The following is a 21,985-nucleotide window of genomic DNA, read 5'->3' as shown; positions in this document are numbered from 1 at the left end:
TCCTTCCATCACTTTGTTAATGATCAACTGTAGACTGACCAGGCACTAGTTGGCTAGGCTGCATTTGTCTTGCTTTATGTAAGACATGCTTGACAATTTTCCACATTGTGAGATAGATGGCCCTGTTGTATCTGTGCTGAAATCTACTTTGGATTGCAGCATCTGCAGTTTTGTTTTGTCTGCCGTAACTCCCCCTACCCCATCTCCACTCCTGAAATGTTGACTTCACACCCTGCTCCTGATGCTGCCTGGCTTGCTGTGTTCTTCCAGCCTCCTGCTTGTGTATTTTGGTAGGGCAGCTACTAGAGCACATGCCTTCAGTACTATTGCTGGAATGTTGGCAGGGTACAAAGCCTTTGCAGTATCCAATGTCTTCAAGTGTCTCTGATATTGTTTGGGATGAAATTGGATTGGTTGATGTCTGGCATTTTTGATCCTGGGGATGTCAGGTGGAGGATGCAACTGATCATTCATTTGGCATACCTGGCTGAGAACGGATGAAAATACTTCAGCCTTGTTTTATGCACTATTGCGCTGGCCACCCCATGTCATTGAGATTATAGTTGTTCGTGTGACCTCCACCTCCTGTTCGTTGTTTAATTGTCCAGTGCCATTCATGAATGCTTGTAGCAGAACTCCAGAGATCTGTTGTTTGTGGGATCATTTTACCCTGTCTGTCGCATGCTGCTTCTACTGCTTGACATGCAAATAGTCCTGTGCTACAACTTCACCAGATTGACACTTCATTTTTAGGTATGTCTGCTGCTTTTGGCATCCTTTCTGCAGTCTTCTTTGAACCAGCATTGATCTCTTAACTTGATGGTAGAGAGAGGGATAATCCAGGCCATGAGAACACATGAATTGAATTCTGCTGTTAATGACACACGTGGATAGCTAGTTTTGAGTTGCTAAATCTGTTCCAAATCTCTCTTTTAGGTCTGTGGTTATGGTTAAAACATGATGGAGATAGATCCTGTGAAGACAGGCTTTGGCTCCGCATAGGTAGTCACTCTGATAGTTAAATATTCCCCTCTTGATGGTTGTCTCATGACCTGCTACAGAACTAATCTAGCAGCCATGACCTTTAGGAATCGGCTAATTTGGTTAGCATTAGTGCTGCCAATCTACTGTTTGTGATCGAGAGTGACGTCCTCCATCCAGAGTACATCTGTCTCCTACCCATCTTCAGTGCTTCCTTTTTTAATGTATGTTCGGTGGATATTTAGAGAAATAAGCTAATATACGTCTATATTACTGACTATATGTTAAGCAAGCATTGCATTTTAAATGAATATATTTTGTTTTGATACATCAATAATTGTATTTCTTAAAAAAACCTAATTAATCTTGTTTAAAACCTGATATAGATATGGTATATATTTTGGTAACTGGAGAAATTATTTTTATTTTATGTTACAACTATGGTGTATTGGGACTCCAGTGATAATACACTTCTCCGGCTTCAGTTATAACTTAATACATGATTTATGATATGTTTTATTTTACTTTTCTTGAGATTGCTTAAAATCAAAGCCTTAATAGTTTGAAAATGTAATAATGTAACTTTGTTAAAAATTCTTTCTTTCAGCTGCCACATGAAGGAAATAAGCTAAAACTAGCATGTGAAACTTTGATAACCCAGTATCCTGATTCTTCTTCTTCACTCGAAGTACTTGCCATGCATTTTATCCAGACAGGTAGATTTAAAATAATAACTCTTTAGACAACTGACACCTGGTGGTTCAGATCTCACAAAGCAGAAAAGTATCCATAATTTGGCACAAATTGAGAGTCTTGCAGAATTAATAAAAATTAATTGTCTGAGAACTGAAGAAATTCATACTGTACATTAAAAGGTACGATCTTGATGCTGGAGTTAAGGGCCATTATTGAAATAAAACTGAGAGGGAGTGTTTCTATGGTCAGTGCAACTTTGATTTGTACATAATGTTGACACTTGTAGGAAAGAGCCCAATTTCCTAATATTGGCACTTCTTGTTTTGATAAAAATGACTTGCTCAATTTTTGAAAGGTAAAATAGTTTGAATAAGAAAGCAATTTATTGATTCATAACTGAGTGTTAAAAATTTATCTCTAATGCATGGAGTTTGGTGCAGGATAAAGAAGAATATGCCAGTCTAAGTTAACCTTTTAAAACTTCTCAATCAACATGTTTAAATTGATTGATTGGCATTGAACATTTCAAGTGTTTCACCTTCTCTATTAGCTATTTGCAGGGTTATTATTGGAATTAGGTTGTTTCTTAACGTGTTACTGTTGAAACATATTTGTTTTCTATCCTATTGTCTTTCTCACACTTTTTGAAGCTTGCTATCGATACTGTTAGTAGCAAATTTCTGCAGTGTGCTGAGGATACCTTCGATGGTAGATAATCTTTTTATGCACCACTACAGACTTGATAATCAGGTTATGTTACTGTACTAAACCATCTTCTAATTTTAAACAGAGTGCTTTAGTGAAGAAGCTTTGCAATGTTATTCAAGACTTAATAAAACTGTACCAACAAATGGGCTAGGTCTTATTGGAGTTGGAATTAAAGCTATGCAAGAAAAGAAATATGAAGAAGCTGCAAAGAACTTAACTAAAGGTAGTTTTTTTTAGGTTGTTTCATTTGGAATTATACTTGTGTGATAAGTCTACAATAATAGACTATAATACACCATTTGTAATGTGTCTGGCTCAAGAATCTCTGAAAGTTAATCTGATTGTATTATTTCTTGATTTCTAAAAACGCATGTTTAGTGAAAATGTATATATTAATGTTGATTTTTTTTCTCTCTCTGTTTACAATTGCTGATTTGATTAAAAGTAAAAGTAATCTGGATGCTAGAAATCTTGTGGTGACTTCCTCAGCAGAGTTATATTAGGCTTGAAATATTAACTCTGTTTTCTAATCCAAAGATACTATCAGACTTGTTGAGTTTCCACGGTACTTTCTGTTTTTATTGCTAATTTATTTAGGCTAGGATATCTTTCCAAATTCAGAAAAGATGTGATCTGCTAGCTGTATCCTTTTAAAATAAGTTGGACTAGCTTCAACCTAATTTCTAATGGTTGTTGGTTTCAAGCACAACTTTGTCTTAACACATGCATGCAAACATGGGTGCATACGTAGAGTGAATTGGTTGATTCATTTATGGAAGTGATCATTTATGAAGTGACAAATGAAACCACTTGGAGTTAAAACATGGTTTTGGGGCAGTGTAATGGTAACCTCCTGCTATTTGACTGTGTTGCATATGTTCTAAGTTGCTGGTGTGGATACCTGGAACTGTGGGGTCGAAGTGTATAATATAGACAATTGTCCATTTTGTCTAGGATGTTTCTGGATCACCCGCAGCAGATACAATGTTACAAGCCTCCTCTGACAGCATGGTTCCATTGCTTTTTCTGTAATAGTGTAGTTGTGGGTTTCAGCATTAACATTTGGGAACTGGTGCTATTAATTTGAACTCTTCCTAGATTACTTGTAAATTGTGGAATTGAAAATACACTTTTAAGGAATCCATAATTTCATTTCAAATGGCTCGTCAAATGTATTTATGACCAATCACATTAAATTTTGGTTGTATATGTGTAGTTTTGGATGCGGTGCAATCACATTTTGAAATGATCATTCATAAAAAAGAAATTTGAAAACATTTCGCAGTGTTAATTACGAATTAAAATAGACTAAAATTGAATTATATGAGAAAAAGTATTGTGCCTGTGAACTATACAGAATTCCTTGACTTTGCAGAGGTATGTTCTCCAAAAGGTAGATAATTGCAGAAAGTTCAATAAGTCTTTCCTTCCTTCACTTTCCCACCAAACAAGCCTTCCCCTCCCAAAGGAGAAAGTGAGGACTGCAGATGCTGGAGATCAGAGCTGAAAATGTGTTGCTGGAAAAGTGCAGCAGGTCAGGCAGCATCCAAGGAGCAGGAGAATCGACGTTTCGGGCATGAGCCCTTCTTCAGGGCCCGAAACGTCAATTCTCCTGCTCCTTGGATGCTGCCTGACCTGTGCTTTTCCAGCAACACATTTTCAGCTTCCCCTCCTAAAGACTGAGCCAAGAAATGCCAGAGTCATTTCTGTGCATGCTAAGGATATGCATACTCATCCTGTATTCAAATACAATCTGCAACCTCATGGCTTGGTATGTCTCCCACTGTATAATTACTGTCAAGTGAGGGAATCGGCACTGGTTCAATGCAGAGTGCAGGAGGATATGCCAGAAACAACAGCAGGCATGCTTAAAAATGAGGTGTCACCCTGCTGAAGCTACAACACAGGATTACTTGCATGACAAACAGCAAAATCAGCAAGTAATTAACAGAGTTAGCAATTGCACAACCATTGGATCAGATCTAAGCTGTGCAGTCATACCACATCCTGTTAAGTATGATGGTGGAGAGTAAAACTACTCGCTGGAAGAGGATGACCACAAATATGTCTGTCCTTAATGTTGGAGGAATTCAGGATATCAGTACAAAAAGTTGATTTGATATATTTGCAATAATCCTCGTCACAATGTAAAAGGCAACACCATTTTTCTGACCTGAAGAACAGTATTTTTACATTTAAATAGCTGACATGTTCACTCCAGGTTTCAACAATGTCACACTGCTTTCATTCATATTAAGCTTCAATGTTTCACTTCACAAATGCATGCGTTACTCACCAGTATATTTTAACTAGGCTCAAGGCATCTCTTTATCTGTTCTCATTCATGCCATTATTACCTCCAGACTTCCAATGCATTCCTGCTGATCTCCCACATTCTACTCTTTGTGAACTTGAGGCCCACACCTTAATTTCCACCAAGTCCTGTTTTCCTATCACCATTGTGCTTACTGATTTACATGACTCCCAGTCAAGCAGCATCTTGATTTTACAATCTTAGTCCTTGATTTTAAATCCCTCTTTCTCAGTACTTACCTCAGTGGGTTGTGGAGCTAGAGGAATCTGTGTTTCCTGGGTGCTAATTTTTGATTGCTGTTCCTATACTTCTCCAGGTCCTTCCTCACTTTAATGTTTTATAACACGCCTTGAAACCTACTCATTTACCAAATATCTGATCATTTGATCTAATATCTCCATGTGACCTGGTGGTGTCTTAGTGCCTCAGGATGTTTTATAATGTTAAATATATGTTGTTTGATCTGAATGTTCTATCTCTTACAAGACTTGAGAGAAATGTTACTTGTATTACAGGATTAAAGCAGGCACATTCAGCAACTATAGCATGGTTTTACCTAGCAGAGATCCAGTTCCGGATGCACAAATATGAAGCAACAATTAGCTCCTGCAGAAGTGGTAGGAAATGTTCTTTTTGCTTACATATAAAAGGGATCACATGCTAATTAATCTCCTGCTATGTTATTCCTGGATAAAAATGAATATAGCTCAGTCTAATTGTCTGTTTGTCTCCATTGCTACTTCCATATTCATATCTCATCTCATTGCTTGTGCCTCTATCTTAGATTTCTTTTTCCTTACTTTCTTCGAGATGTATCTACTTTTGCAAGTACTATACATCACAATGTAAAAGGCAATTCCATTTTTCTGGAATGAAAAGCAGTACTTTTACATTTAAACAGCCTATACTTTGACCCCAGGTTTCAATCATGTCATGCTGCACTTATTAATAGTAAGCATCACTTTTTCACTTCACAAATGCATGCCTTACCAGTATCTCTTAACTGGGCTCAAGGGATCAAGCAGGTGATACAGACTGTTACAAAGATATGTGGCACTTTAAGACATACCCATAAAGAGCAGAACAACAAAGAGGAATGATTCTTCCAACAACACAAATGAAGTATGTAGTTGGTGTCAAGGTAAAATTCATAACATTTGATAGCTCATTAAATAGCCACTGAAAGGAAGGAATTTGGTGTTATGAAAATCTGTGTGTAAATAGATGATGGGAAATTTCTTCAGGGTAGATTCCTCCAAGCCCAAATGCTCGACAGGAATAAAGACTAGCCAGGAGCTAAATATTCAGAAAACTGTTTAAGGGGAGCCCTCAAAATCATCATGTTTACTACATCATCAAAAAGTTATTAACTTTTCAATGACAAATAAATTATCTCATTAAATTTCAACATTAAAATTGCTAGTGCAATATTGAAGTACTTTTTGTATTCCGTGAAATCAAATTAGGAGCTTAAGTTTGTTACAGATTTTGTTTGTGATTCATGTCCATAGGTTTGGCGCTGTTGGAAAGCAGTGGCCATTATGGGAATGCACAGCAAAAACACAAGTTGCTTCATTTACAAGCAGATGCAATGATCAAATCTGGTGATGCAAGTAATGCAGAGAAAGCCTTTGATATCTTGGAACAGGTAAGACACTGTGAAGGAGGCAAAGTAAAAGCTGGCCTGTTTTTAATGTGAAGTCCTTATTCTTTTCCTATTAACATTAATATACATTGTATCCAGAAGTTTTGTTCAAAATTACTGGTTAATGGAAAATCAGTTTATTTTGAGGGATTACTTGCTATTGAATTGAATTGTTTTTGTCAAACAAAATTTGCATTGTTGAAATTGTAGGCTTTTTAGAAATGGTCTTAGCTTTTCTGTTCTTTGTTCTTTCTGTTTAGCTTACACACATGGCAAGGTGACAGGACTTTGGGTGATCACAATGCTGCTGAATCCTGGTCATCATCTTCAAGTTACCAAAAGATGTAGTGTAATACTAATATTCTACTAATGATTTATAGCTCTTGGATTCACTTCTGATATTTTCTTAGAGCTCACATAGTTTATGGAGATCTTCTAGTCCCTTAAAGTCAGTTCTCCTGCTCTGTATTAATTCAGAAATAGCTGAGCAGGAATTACCTTGCCCAAAGTAGGGTTTGAAATGTTAGCGAGAATATAGAAAACAATTGACTGATCTTTGTGACATAATTTGAATGTTGCTACCTCTTTAGCTTCCTGGCTCCAATGAACCAACACTACTTGCCTTGAAAGGACAAGCTTGTTTGAACAAGGGTCTGATGAAGCAAGCATCTCAGGTTTGTTTGTTTTGAAAACTACTTAATAATATGCAAGTACACGTGAAGCAAACGTTCTAATAGTTGTCAACATTATTTTCACTTTGTAAATGCAACTGTAATTCACTGTTTTGAATGGTTGCATTTTCTTCACTGAAAACAAGAAAAAGTAATTCTAGTACAAAGTAAAAACTGTAGTAAAATGTTTACATGCATGAAATTTAGATCTTAGTTTTTATAATGTCTTTTTCCCATCAGCAACAATCCATTGCATAGATATTTAGCAGAATTTGGAATCTTTATTGAAAGATAAATTAATATGTTCTTCATTCACCTGATAGATTGCAACAGATCTTGTGGCTTCTTGTCCTGATGTGGCAGAAACATGGGAACTCCAGGGCCTTGTTAGTTATACCCAGAAAGATTATATTCAAGCAGAACAAAGGTATGAGAGGTTTTAAACTCTGAGCTAACTTTGTGTTTGCAAATAAAATTAGAGATACTTTTTTGCTTACAGAATTAGATGTTAGGCCTGATTTTTTTTTTAAAAAGAGAAGCTGTAGTTTGTAACTCATTTAATTTTTCACTTTAATTAGTCAACTAGATCTGAATTATAAAGATATCGTACTAAGGTTTGCAAACCAGAAATATTGGAAGCATAAGGTATTTTTGAAATTTATATTGCTAATGCATATTTTTGTAACTAGGCACTTTTCAAATTGGTTTTCCTTTCCCCATCTCCACGATAAATCATCTGTAGATGGTGATGAATTGATTCTTATGTTGTAGTAACACATTGGATTAAATAGACACTTTGTTGTGAACATGGAAAATGAATTTTGCCAATTTATTTGAACATGTGAGAATTCTTAAAACTAAGGCACATTCTGTTCTCAACCAATGTTCCTATTAGAGTAAGTAATGCAGACCTGAACCAAATGGATTTCTCCCAAATGTTGTTTAAATTTGAGAATGAATTTCACACTGCAGAGTGTAAATCTTGGAACCTCCAAACCATTCTCCACTGTAGTGGGTTGCAGATGAGGGGAGATATTCCAGGATGGGGGAGAAAAGTTTGAAAATAATCTCAGTTGGAAGGTTTGATGGATGGGTGGGTGGAAGCCAGCCCATTTTTTATTTTGATGAAAATATTCTGATATTTTACTCTTCCCTCTCCTGATCGTCTTAGCTTTCCAACCATCAAGATTTCATTGAGCATTATTGAGATAGGAAGAGATGTTACAAGTACAGGAATGATGGTGTACATGTGCTAATTCAGAAATGTCATGAGGAATCTGAAATTTTAAGGAATTGAGTACCCTCAAAATGGAAGCATACACTTGTTTGCAAAGGACAAGCTGAAAGTAATCTATTCCATTAATGGCAGTCTTAAAGTACAACATGAACCTTTCTTGAGGGGGTGAAGTTATTGCCTTAGACTCTGAATGTAGATACAGTGCAGTGATGGAATCGAGCTTTCAAAGAAATCTGGCATGGAGTTTTGGAAGTGGGAAGAGGCCTACATGGACCATATGCAAAGTGCCAGCAAGATTCTAACAAAGGGCACTGGTATTGACCTTAATAGAAAGTGGAATCTGAGTGAACAGATTGCTTAGAGCAAAACCCATATGAAGCAAGGTGGTGGTATAATTTTTAAAATTATTTTAAACCTACTGTCACATTTCCTATATATTTTCTCATTCCTTTGTCAATGCTGGTGAAAACACTTGAGACTTAGTACCTAGTCTGCTCTGTGGCACTATCAGGGAACTGGAATCCCAGACTCAATACAAAATAACTACTTTGTCAGCCGCAAGAGAGTTACTGCAATTAGTTATTAATTCAGTTACTAATATCGGCTAACTCTTTGATTTCCAAGTCCCTGTGTCACACAATCACCTGTATGTTTAATGGAAAAATCCTTTAAATGCAGTTGAGAAAGGAGGTTTCAACAGATTTTGAAGTTGTGTTGTGATCTGCACACCATTTTTCATATGTAGTAGCCACGTATGTACTGTTTCTAAAGGCAGTGAAAAAAGCTATTTACAAATAATGAAAAGGCAACTTGGTGTTTAGAGATAAAATGTGATCGTGTGCAAGAATAAATGCCAACAATTTAGCACAGGTTTGGCTTAAGAGAAAGCTGAATTGCTGATACAGTACCACCTCAATTGCTTAGATTGCTGTTTCACTGATGCCTTACTGGTGACTGAAAGAATATTGAAACCAACTGCATGACAACATTAGTCAGAGTTTTAAAATAGCCTGTGCAAGGAATGAATTCCAAAATCTTCACTGTTAAATGATTCTAATTATTTTTTGGAGAAATAAATCTGATAACAACTTTTTTGGCATATACCTACAGTTTCCAGAAAGCTCTGAAATTGAAAGCAGAGTGTGGAATATATTACTACTACCTTGGACTAACTTACTGGTTCATGGGGGAGGTGATGAGAAAGGACAAGTCTAAAACTGCTACACATTTGTTAAAGGTTTGTGAAACCATAATGATGTTTCTTATGATGTACAAATTCTGAAAATAAATGCTGAAATATTTTATCATGTGGAGGTGTTAGACTGAGGTGGAAAAAGTAAATCACGCAACACCAGATTATAGTCCAACAGGTTTATTTAGAAGTACAAGCTTTCATAGTGCTGCTTCTTTATCAAGTAACTAATGAGACAGGGCCATAGGACGCAATTTATAGCAAAATATGAAAGTGTCATGCAATTAAAATGATATGTGGAGCAAACATAGATTGCTGTTAAATCTTTCATCTTTTTGAATGGGACTATAGCCTGGTGTTGTGTGATTTTTAACTTAAATATTTCAGACAATGGTATTATGACTTTTGACATTAAGCAATCACCTAATCTCATTGATCTTGCTTTAACTCATAATATGCATTCACAGAGATGCTCGTAAGATTGATTAAATGAAATTTCTTGATTCATCTAACCAAGAAAACACTGCAGCCCAGTGTACCGTAGTACATTGTTGCTTATTAACTAATTTCAGGGTTTTTGTCCACACTAGTCCAGAAAGCTGTTCCATCTGTTGACATTTTTTCTGCATTAAGAAATTGCTAAAAAATTGCATGAAGAAAATCTGAAATTTTGAAGAAATTCAATGTGTAACTTTTCCCTGAACTGCCTCAAAGATTGGAGTAAAACAGTATTCACAGTATAATCTGACTGTATGATTTTCTTTGATCATTTTGCTATGTAGTACACATTCAGTTTTCTTGATTGGTGGAGTACCTTAAGCATAAGTCTACAAACATTTCCAGTTCTCTTTTTCAATTTTATCTGTAGGTGATTCAAAATTGTTCACTAATGTCCTTGTTTTTCCTGTTTGTGTAGTACCTTTACATTTGTTTTGTACTCTATGAGCAGCACCTTTTAACAGTTGCTGCCCGTTGCACTATATAATCTATGAAGGGTGTAGATTTGCTTGCTGAGGTGGAAGGTTCATTTTCCTCTGTATAGGGTCTTTCAAGTTCATTAGCTGCAATGAGAAAAAGCTTTTTCACACAATGAGGAGTTAAGTACGGAAGCCTTTGCCTGGAAACATAGAAGCAGATTCAACTGAGACATTCAAGAGAGCATTAGGAATAGTGTGCAAGAATATGGGCAAATGATGGATTGAAACTTTGTGCCCACACCAGTTGCAGTACTATGAGCTGAAACGCCATCTCCTGCGCTGTAATAATTTGGAAATTCTGAATGAGCTCAAGTACATGGAGGGTATAAAGTGGAAGACTGGCCAGTGTAGCTTAGGAATAAGGTAACAAATGCATAGGTAAACTTTTCAGCAGCAAATGAGTTACAATTGCATACAGTTTTGGTCTCCTTACTTGAGGAGGGATTTAGTTGCATTAGAGGCATTTCAGAGGAGATTCACTGGATTGCTTCCAGAGATGAGGGACTTGTTTTATAAAGTGAGATTGAGCAGTTTTGGGCTATATTGTCTAATTGAGGTATATAAGATCTAAAAGGTTATTGACCAAGTAGACATAGAGGGAATGCCTTTTGAGGCAAGCTAGAATAGGAGTCTTGATTTTGGCATAAGCTTACCAGATTTAAAATAAAGATGAGGAATTACATTTTTCAAAGGGTCATGAAATTCGCTACCCCAGAATATGATGAATTCTGGGACGCTAAATAATTTTAAGGAGATAAATTTTTAGTTCTATCCCATTCTAAATGGGATGAAAAGTTATGGAGAGGTAGGCAGGAAAGCGGAATTGGGACCAAGATGAGATCAACCTCATGTATAAATGGCTAAGCAATCTTGAGGTGTTGAATTGCCTTCTTCCGTTCCTAGTTCTCTGTTCTTGTCAGCTAGGTGGGACTGAAGTTATGGAAGTGGATTGGTGGTCATGTTAATTGAGAGGATTACTGGTTGGAAGTTGATCCCTTCAGTCAAATTGTCACATCCTTGTAGTCTGTCTCCAGGCAGAGGAATGCAATCATTGGCTAGGGACTGAAGACTTTATTTAATTGATAAATTTCTACTGATTCTCTGCTAGTTTGAATAAAGTCAGTGAAAGGATTGAAACTGATTGATGTGATATAACAGAGTTGGATGTTGTTCGAGAGAGTCTTTATGCTCTGTGAATGCTTTACATTCTTTTAAACATATTTAGTTTGTAGCAGGTAACATATAAGCTGGAAGTCACATATGAAATCTTGTCAAAATGTCGTAATCTTTTTTGTAATGAAAAATGTAAAGCATAAAGTACATCTAAGTACATGTTCAAACCTTTCAAAGGAAACATCCAGAGGGCAATTGGATACTGTACTTAATTCTAACCCATAAACTTATTGATTCCCTTGCATTTTTTTGTAAGATTTTGAAAATAAATTACTGTATAATATTGGAATTAGAGACATTTCTGAATAGTGAAAGCTAAGACAGTTGAATTCAAACTTTATAGAAGTTATATTTTTGTGTCTTCTGTCGTAACTGTGCTTGGATTTCTTTTGGATACTTAATTGTACGCAGTATTTTTGCAATTATGAACATCTTGTCACATTTTCCAAGTTGAAACTAAGGAAAACATAATGGAAGCTTTGCTAAAATGATTGCTACTTCAATATCATTATAGATTTATAATGCAAAAGAAAGGTGTGACTCAGCATTCTAACTCCCCCTCCTTAACCTGTGGTTCTAAGGATAAACTATATCATTTAGGAATTCAAATTCAAACTAGTGTACCATGATGGAAAATTGAAGACAAGGAGAAAACAGTTACAATTTAGCTATCGAAGGGTATATTTTCTAGTTTCTGTTACAATGTGTCTAATGCTAACGAATTATAGTTTCAAAAGTGTCAAGATATTTTGTTTCTTCTGTTGTCATTTTCACTTTTGACTTCAGTTCCAGCTTATTCTTCATAAGTTTCTTCTTAACCGACTGTAGGCTGCCAAGTTGGACACATACAATGGACGAACATTCTGCTACTTAGGCCACTACTATCATGACATCGTACAAGATAAAAACCGAGCTCGTGGTTGCTACAAAAAAGCCTTTGAGCTAAATAAGAGTGATGAAGAAGCAGGAGCAGCTGCTGTTGATCTCAGCGTTGAACTTGGAGATATGGTACTGTACATGTTTAAACTATTCTTTCAGAATTGTTTTCACTTTGTGACTGAAGCTAAGTTAGAAAGGTACATATTCATCTTAGTATATCTAAACGGTGTTATGATTCCCACAAAGACTTTTAAATTTTTAAAAGGTCATTTGAATTTCCATTGAATAACTGGAAGGATTACACAGTAGGATTTCAGGCTTTAAGACTTTTATTATATTGTTCAAACTAAAAGCTGTTCAGTAGACACAGCACGGAAACAGACCCTTCAGTCCAACTCATCCATGCTGACCAGAACTCTTACATGCTGGCCAGGTATCCCAAATTAATGGAGTCCCATTTGCGAGTACTTGGCCCATATCCCTCTAAACCCTTCATATCCATACATCCATCCAGATGCCTTTTTAAATGTTCCAAGCTTCATAATTTTCTTTTACCTTTTATATGTAGGTGTGATACTTTTCTGTGATCCTTGTATTTCATGTGTACCTTAACACATGACTTGTCACCTTGGTGAATTGTTGGGCGTTTTTCTTCTGCTGAAATTGGATTCAGATACGCAAAATAATTACACAGAAATACTCTTATCCCATTCTCTGGGCTAGTTTTTAGATTAGATTACTTAATGTGGAAACAGGCCCTTTGGCCCAACAAGTCCACACCGACCCGCTGAAGTGCAACCCAGACCCATTCCCCTACATTTACCAATTCACCTAACACTCTGGGCAATTAAGCATGGCCAATTCACCTAACCCGCACATTTTTGGACTGTGGGAGGAAACCGGAGCACCCGGAGGAAACCCACGCAGACAATGGGAGAATGTGCAAACTCTACACAGTCAGTTGCCTGAGGTGGGAATTGAACCCGGGCCTCTGGCGCTGTGAGGCAGCAGTGCTAACCACTGTGCCACCATGCTGCCTCTAAGTTTTGAAATAATATCAGTCCTGACTTGGCATTTAACAAAAGTAGCAAGGTTGGCAATAGTCACCAATGTTAGAATAAGTAGTACAGGAACTTTTGGGGTCTGCCCACTCACTGTTAAACAAGGAAGTCTGAAAGTTGAGAGGTTATTTACCCTGCTGCTCTGTATTCTGCGTTATAACAGAACTTTTGCCTATCATCTCGGTTTTGAAAATTTGCCTGCAGTTTGTTAGTTATACCCTAGTCATGGCAGAAAATAATTGGGATTGGTGTATTTCAGAGTTTTAACTGAGATAATATTTGCTGCCAAGTAACGTCTCTGGTCATGGAGTCTCATTCTTTCAGAAGCTTATTTCTGTTGGAGATATTTTGTTAAAAGAAAGTCCTTTTTGACTTTTTAATAACTAATTTATAATTTCTCTTTCCCTTAACACTTTCTCTTTGCACACACCGACTAAAATAAGAACAGTTTAATAACATTTTTTTTACTGGTTTAGATTGCATGTCTTTGTGAAGTTTTGTTTTTGTTTGGTTGAAGATTTGCTGTTACTTCCCTACTTTCCTGCTTTCAGTCGTCACAAATCCTCAGCTGAGGGCACCTGCTAAAGCAGATGCTAGAATCTCAAGTCTTTGCTCAAAGACCCTTTGTGGGCAACTGTTGGTGAGATGAATCATGAATCTTGTCACTGGCTGCCCATTATGTGCCAACGTTTAACTTTCAATACTGCCAACTTATTCCAATCAGCTAGTTTACTGTTAGTAAAGTATATTCATGGGCGGCATGGTGGCACAGTGGTTAGCACTGTTGCCTCACAGCACCAGAGGCCCGGATTAGGTGGATTGACCATGCTAAATTACCTGTAGTGTTAGGTGAAGGGGCAGAGTGTGGGGGAATGGGTTTGGGTGGGTGCGCTTCGGCGGGTCGGTGTGGACTTGTTGGGCCGGAGGGCCTGTTTCCACACTGTAAGTAATCTAATCTAAGTAATTCTGTGAAAGGTGAGTAGGATGGCAATGATTGGAACTGAACAAGCTTGAACGTCACATGTTGTTGCTTTTTACTTGGATGATGGACAAGACCAAATTGATTACTTGAAAATTTTAATGCAACTTACTTTTTTTAAAAAATAATTCCTGTTGTTTCTTTGGCAATTGTATTGCACAGCGAGTTGATTCGTAGTCATGATTTATTTATTTATTTATTTCACTTTTCACATTGATACTTGTTTGCTTTTAGGAGACTGCTCTTACAATTCTGAGGACAGTGACTGATCAGTCAAGTGCTGGAACAGCCAAATGGGCTTGGCTTAGACGAGGACTTTATTACATGAGAATCAACCAGAGTTCATCGGCTGTGGCAGAGTAAGATATCTATGTTTGATTGCCAGGTATTCAGTTGCGTCATTAGAAGAGAATTATCAGAGCAGGTGGGGAAATGAGTATCCTAGTTGAGGGAAGCTGAGGGAGAATATTGAGGGTGATGTGAGAGAGATGCATAATGCATAAATCTAGGACATGTTCCCCGTGATGGGGAGGGGAGAGAAGGAAAAAAATCAACAGAAGCAACTGTGACTGGAGGAATGCGCTGGTAAAACCCCACTAGTTCATATGTTGCATGATTCATTAAAAAAATTAATTCAATCACAAATGGCAATTGTTTGTCTTTTATTCTGGATAGCAATATGAAGGGGATCTTGACCAGCGTTTTTTTTTTCATGAAATAATTGATCAATTTAGTATAAAACAACCCCTGTTAAACATAGGCAAAACCAGTTAACTTCGAGGCCATAATCTGGAGTTAGAAATGTATCCTCTTTTTATTTTGCTACCAAAACAGGTACATTCTCACAATGCAAAAGACGACAGACATGCAAATGTCTGCAGAGGTGACATTAGGGCAAAAGGAAAATATTGACCATCGGTCTATTGACCATCGGTCTGTGAACAAAGGGTAGAATTTGATCATTCTCATGGGTCCACCAGGTTTCTTGCTGATAAAATTGAATTGCTTACTGCAAGTGGCAAATCTTCCAAATAAGGCTCCAGTTAGGATGGAAAATGAGCTGGATCCAAGTCTTCAGATGATACTCACAGTTCAACTTTTCAGAGTTTATAAGATAATCAAGATACTGAGGTGTGGAAACCTCATCAAGTTCCCAAGTACTTCACCCAGAGAGGGAGCGAAATCAAGGAGGAAAAGGAGAATCTTGCAATGATGCTCTTTCTTTGTATGTTTTTTTGTCCTCCTTCATAGACCTCTCTACATTGGTGAAACCAATAACCAAGTTCAGAAAGGCTTGCTGGGCAATCATCAGCACAAGGGCTGATTCCATTGACAGGCATAAATTGGAAACTGAAAAAATGTAAAGAGCAAAGTGTTGAGATTCACTGTACCACACCATACCAATGCTTGATTTTGTTTTTTGTTTTTATTTATATGTATGTCTTTCAGCCCAGTTAATCTATTCTCTCTACTGTAGAATTTTAAGGCCACAGGAAAATAGCTTTGTGGAGAATAGTTTGAAAGACATCAGTGTTCTCTTTTATTCTATGATTTTAAAATCAGCTTTTGATTATATTATTGGAATTAATGATCTGTCATTTTTAACAGTTTACAAGCAGCCTTGAGAGCAGACCTGAAAGATTCAAATTGCTGGGAATGTTTAGGAGAAGCTTATCTCAGTAGAGGAGGTTACACTGCTGCCTTAAAGGCTTTCACTAAAGCCAGTGAACTGAATCCAAACTCTGTATACAACATTTACAAGATTGCAGCTATTAAACAGATTATTGGCAAGTATGCGGAAGCAGTTACAGAGTATAAACAAATAATTCAGAATTCAAAGAAGTATGTCCCTGCCCTCAAAGGTAAGTTTTTATTTATTTTTATATTGTCCAAAGTGCATTAATTATTTCTGTGTTGCATGGTAAATTATTGTTTGAGGTACAAAGGATATGGAAAATTCTTAAAAGCTAATGCTTCCAGATCAATTTGGCAGGTGTCTCACTTGTCCTTCAGCTGGGTTACCTTGTTCAGACAAGGTGAGGAGGAATAATGTTTCTTATTGTGATTCCATGTTTCAGAACTTTTGACCATTTAACATGTAAGGATTTGGTTTCTTTGATACATAAGATGCATGTTGACATTTTGTGCACCAGCTGACTCAAAGTACTGGCTGATTGCAGCAAATAGATGGTCAGACTATTCTTCTCTGTCCTATTTTACATCTAATCATTTGAGCTGCAGAGTGATGATTGAATGTCTCTGTGTAACTTGTCAGGTTAAGGCAGGTCAGGTCTGGGTTGCCTCGCAAGGATAGTGCCCAGAAGGACAGTTCTAATATCAATTGCAAAGGAAAAATCCTAATTATTTTTATGGGGTTTGAAGTACTCTTTGTTCTTCTGAGCCTCCACATAATATCATTTAAGCAGTACTTTTGCTGGGGTCTCTTCAGTTTAGCATTTGTAAGTATTTCCTAAAAGAACATCCTTCAACAACACCCCACCTAAGTTTGCTTCATAATTCTCCCAGAAAATAGTACTGCTTCCTTTTGTTCTCACTTTGAAGGCCAGGGAAATAAGAGAAACACAGTAGCATTTAATTGAGCTGTTATAAAAGGTTTAGTTTGATTACTGAAGAAGAATCAAAGAAATGTGCAGTTTAGACCTTAGTACAGGTGCTGCTTTGCTTTGTCAAACAGAATTGAATGATTCACATTATCTAGTGATTAAGAAATTGAATTTGTGGTGCTAATCTGATCATGAGTCAAGTCTGTCTCATGGTTATTTAGAGTAAGTACTTTAAATATAAAAAATACTGAATACACTTGTAATTTAACTTGAGGTTCCGTAAAAAGAATAGAAAGAACCAGATAAAATATTCACGAAAATTGCAATGCTGATTTGATGTAGGATTGTTGGGGAACAGCATGCCAAATTATTAAAGCAGTAATTTTAAGATTTCTGTAACGCTAGTGAGTTACCAATTTTAGTAAAGGGTGTAAAATAAACAGTAAATTCCAAGAAAGAGTGAGCAGAAATGATTGCTGCATTAACCTCTAATCATTCTTCCTTGTTACCCTTAAAGTCGAACCAGCTTTCATCAAACTCTGAGAATTCTAAACACTTCAGACATACAAGAGATATTTCATAGCAATTTATTGACCAGAACCAGATTGTACCAAAAGTAGTTGCACTAAACTTACAGTTACAAAACAGTAATTTTTAGAAGTTACAGAAACCAAAATGGGAGATGGCAAGATGGAGAAATTTGGGAAGACTGTCCAGTGATACTTAAAAAAAAGTAGGAAAAAGTAAGGAAAGAGGGGTAGCTGGTGATCGATAACTACATTGTATATGTTTGGACCTATGGGATATTGCTGAGCCAAATGTTATGAAGATATAGGAGTACTGTACCTTTGAGAATTGAAGGACTTAGCAAGCACACCTAGTGCTGGAGAATTTACCATATTACACTTGGTCCAGCAGCTAGCAGTACCTGGGTTACTTTAAGACAAAAACAGATTTAAATTCGGCCAATCCATTTAAATTATGCCCCAAGATACTAAACTACAATCAAGTTTGAATTTGGTACTTTGACAATATCAAAACCAATGAAACGATCCGATGCTTTTGGGTATAAAACTGAAAAAAATTGAACAATTTGAGGAGAACTGCCAAGCCACCAAAATATGCAGACTGCCCGCAGAATAGTTCTCTTAAGGATATCTTTATCTATCAACAACTTGTGAACCAAAATCACTAAGAGGAAGATACAAAGAAGATTTGTCACCCAGCTGGTTTTGGAAATTTGAACTTTTTGGTAAATCTGAATCGGAGGGCTTTATCGGACAGTATTATAGGAGGGAAAGTAAAAGATAGGTTAGAGAAAGGAGTTATAAATAATTGTTAGTTAATTATTCTCTGTTAGACTTTTTAAAAAAAAGTTGTTAATTTTAACTTTAATGATAACCTTTGGGATAGTTCTTGGCCTCTTGAATTTTAACAGATTACAGCATAGGTTAAATCGTTTGTGTTGCTGTTTTAAATTAGTTTGCGGGGTGGGGGGGGGAGGTTTACCCCGTGTCGTAACACAAGTTCAAGATAAGGATGATAAAGGATTTTAAATGCATCAGTTATTCACATTTTGTCTAATAATAAACTGTGATTAAGCTGGATAAAATTGAAAGAAAAAATACTTATGGCATATTATATAGAACATAGAACAATACAGCGCAGAACAGGCCCTTCGATGTTGTGCTGACCTAAGCAAGAATATATACTAAACCACAGTTATGTAAGTATTTGAAACATGTAAGCTAAAACAAAAGGATGTTTCTTATACAGCTTTCATCAATTACAAGACCTTTGCAAGTTAGTTAAAAATCACACAACACCGGGTTAGAGGCCAACAGGTTTATTTGGAAGCACTACCTTTCGGAGCACTGCTCCTTTATCAGGTGGTTGTGGAGTATAAGATCGTAGGACAGAGAATTTATAACAAATGTTTACAGTGTGATTTAATTGAAATTATATATTGAAAAAGACCTCAATTGTATGTTAAGTCTCTCCTCTCTTAGAATGGGCATGCTGGTTTCAGTTCGTTCTTATGTAAATCTCAGAACTTTCTTAAAGTTACATTCTCAAGTGAACTTAAACAATAGGTGTCATGTTGGCCCGGATAATGCATTGAAGGTGTGAGCTGCCCTTTGTGAGACTGTCTGTGCCACAATGGTCAGACTGATTATCATCTAAAATTTGGATTTACAGAATCTTACACGGATTTATATAAATCCCTTTTTTTTTAAGATTAGAATCAGTCTGAACATTGGGACTCAGACAGCCTCATGCAGGGCATCTCAATCCTTCAATGCATTATCTGGGCCAACATAGTAGCTATTATTAAAGTTCACTTGAGAATGTAACTTTAAAAAATTTCTGGGATTTACATATGAAAGAACTGAAACCAACATGCCCATTCTAAAAGATGAGAAACTTAACAAACAATCGGTCTTTTTCAATACATAATTTCAATTAAATCACACTGTAAATATTTTGATATAAATTCTCTGTCCTACGATCTGATACTCCACAACCACCTGAAGAAGGAGCAGTGCTCCAAAAGCTAGTGCTTCCAAATAAACCTGTGGACTATAACCTGGTGTTGTGATTTTTAACTTTGTACACCCCAGTCCAACACCGACACCCCAAATCATTTGCAAGTTAGGACTGACTGCTTTCACGAGCCTCTAATATGGTCTTCAGGCTGAGGTGTGGAAATGGGAACAAATTTTTCATAACACATTGACATTCCGAGTTACCTGGAGGATGGCAGGGGTTCCTTCAGTGCCCAAGGGTGCAAGTATTTTGAAGGGAGAGAAATAACATTCAAGTATTCTGATCTAAATTTAACTTGGTGAAATTCACAACTAAAATAAAATAGTATGCAAAAATATCATGAAAATGTTTTACAAGTGTATTGTTGGTAGAAAAAAAACATTTAAATATATATAGTAGAAGAAGATATTCATCTCTCTTTTTAAAAAATAGACATCTTCAAACCACATGGCTTATTCATGCTTTTCTAGGCCTAGGTGAATGCTATTTAATGATGACACGAAGTGCCCTTGATGATTGTTTAGATGGAAGGGCTTTGGATTCAGCAGAAGAAGCACTTCAGTACTTAGCTAGGTGAGTAAAAACAAACATTAAACCAGCTTTGAAATTGATGTTTCAACATCTTTGTTAAATTTGCAAAGTACTAAATCGGTAGTTAAGAGAGCAAAATATGTCTTGTACTTGTACCATTTACACCAATCCAAAACAGGATACTTTTATTTACAAACTATTTTCTTTTGAATCCTCTACAACAACTTCAGTGAGCAGAATAGAGTGGTGACAGCAGGGTAGAATATAAAGGTGGTATGGGTTTGCTGTTGCAATTCTCTCCTTTGTTGAGTTCCAGGTTTTTATTGAAAAGACAAGTGCAGACCAACTTGTAGTCACCAACATTATTTAGTTGTAGCCAGTACAAATTTTAATTTTTTTGCAATGCAAATTCATATGTCACATCTAGCGCACTGGCCCTGTGCTGGTGCAAACCAAACAAATCTCCAGCACACAGTCCTAACCCTCTGTCTGATTCACATATGATCGCTTACGTAGTGATTTGTACTTCAGTATTTTCTTGTGCCAGCATTTTGTCTTTGGAAAGCCATTCCACCTTACCTCTCTGCTCACTCTTGCTGATTTCCCAACCGGAAGAATTGTTTTTTTCCGATCTAAATGATCAAAGCGCTTCGTAATTGTGAGAAGCATATCAAATTTTACCTTGATCTCTACCCTAGTGTAAATATTGTCAGCATTTCAGTTTTCGCCTTGTAACTAGTTTCCAACCCTTGCATTATTTTTTGGATTCTATGCTGTACCTGCCATGTATCCATGTCCAAAATTGTACCCAGTGTTGTAAATGTGGATTCATCAATTCACTGTTATATTGTTATATATAAGCCAGATTTGTTCATTTCTGGATTAAGCCAAAATCTAAGACTAATGAATTAAAACCTGTGGCTTACCTTTATCAGAAAGCCTGCTGGAATCAAATGTTACACTGGCAGCTGAAGGTTGCCAGTAAGTTTTCTGCTGGAAGTAAGAAGCCACACCAGAAAGTTCTACTCACCTGGAGCTACCAACCAATCAAAATCCAGAATGTGGCAATGCCATGGCAGAGGCCATAGCTGCTGCCAAGCAATCACTCATGTCTCAGATACTCTGATAGAGGGTCAAAGGTGAAATTTGTAATTGTTGTTTAGGGGTTGAGGTGTTCATCAGGTTGCTGTTTGTCGGGAGCAAGTTAAAAGTGAGCACTGGGAGTGTCTTTCAGAGCCCATATCCTGACCTGAGGTGAGCCCCTCAATCTTGCAATCGTTAATGTAGATTGAGGGAACCACCAATCCCCAAACTGGCAGCCTATCTGTGCTGGTTTATTTCTTGGGTAAGCTAGCTGTTTCTTGTCCTTGCTACTGCTTAAGTAATTGCAGGCCCAGGCGAGATGTGGCTGTTAAGTGGTCATTAATTGATAATTTAGGCTTTATTTGCCAGAAGATGGGGAAAGTCAACCATGGGCCTTCCTGCCCAGAAATTAATATCTGTGGTGGCAAGAAGGAGGTAGATATCTTCCTAGTGCCAACCTGTCCGATTTTGTTCTTTTTTTATTTTGGCTGCCTTCTTAGAAGGAGAAAGGTGAGATGTCAAGCCAGTGAAGCCAACTAACAGGACTATTTGCGTGCCAAACAATATAAGCAGCAAGTGATACACAGAGCTAAGCGATCCCACAACCAACAGATCAGATCTAAGCTCTGCAGTACTGCCACATCCAGTCATGAATGTTAGTGGATGATTAAACAACTCACTGGGGGAGGAGGCTTTACAAATATCCCCATCCTCAATGATGGAAAACCTGAGCACATCAGTACAAAA

The 21,985-nt window shown here is 36.9% G+C and overlaps 1 protein-coding gene across 2 annotated transcripts in view; it reads left to right on the top strand.

Annotated features, from left to right (window-relative positions):
* skic3 (SKI3 subunit of superkiller complex) overlaps positions 1-21,985 on the top strand; it is a 125,135-nt gene that overhangs the window by 31,402 nt on the left and 71,748 nt on the right. For both annotated transcript variants that reach the window (XM_072583159.1, XM_072583168.1), the window contains exons 8-18: positions 1,589-1,697; positions 2,468-2,608; positions 5,215-5,316; positions 6,211-6,347; positions 6,935-7,018; positions 7,339-7,442; positions 9,363-9,489; positions 12,423-12,602; positions 14,748-14,872; positions 16,122-16,375; positions 20,095-20,197. In XM_072583159.1, coding sequence (XP_072439260.1) covers positions 1,589-1,697; positions 2,468-2,608; positions 5,215-5,316; positions 6,211-6,347; positions 6,935-7,018; positions 7,339-7,442; positions 9,363-9,489; positions 12,423-12,602; positions 14,748-14,872; positions 16,122-16,375; positions 20,095-20,197 — 1,466 coding nt within the window. The remainder of the gene's footprint in view (positions 1-1,588; positions 1,698-2,467; positions 2,609-5,214; positions 5,317-6,210; positions 6,348-6,934; positions 7,019-7,338; positions 7,443-9,362; positions 9,490-12,422; positions 12,603-14,747; positions 14,873-16,121; positions 16,376-20,094; positions 20,198-21,985) is intronic.

Source organism: Chiloscyllium punctatum, chromosome 2, assembly GCF_047496795.1.
Source record: "Chiloscyllium punctatum isolate Juve2018m chromosome 2, sChiPun1.3, whole genome shotgun sequence".
Classification (NCBI taxonomy): Eukaryota; Metazoa; Chordata; class Chondrichthyes; order Orectolobiformes; family Hemiscylliidae; genus Chiloscyllium; species Chiloscyllium punctatum.
Note: the sequence above shows the minus strand (reverse complement) of the source record. Positions and strands in the feature narration are given on the sequence as shown.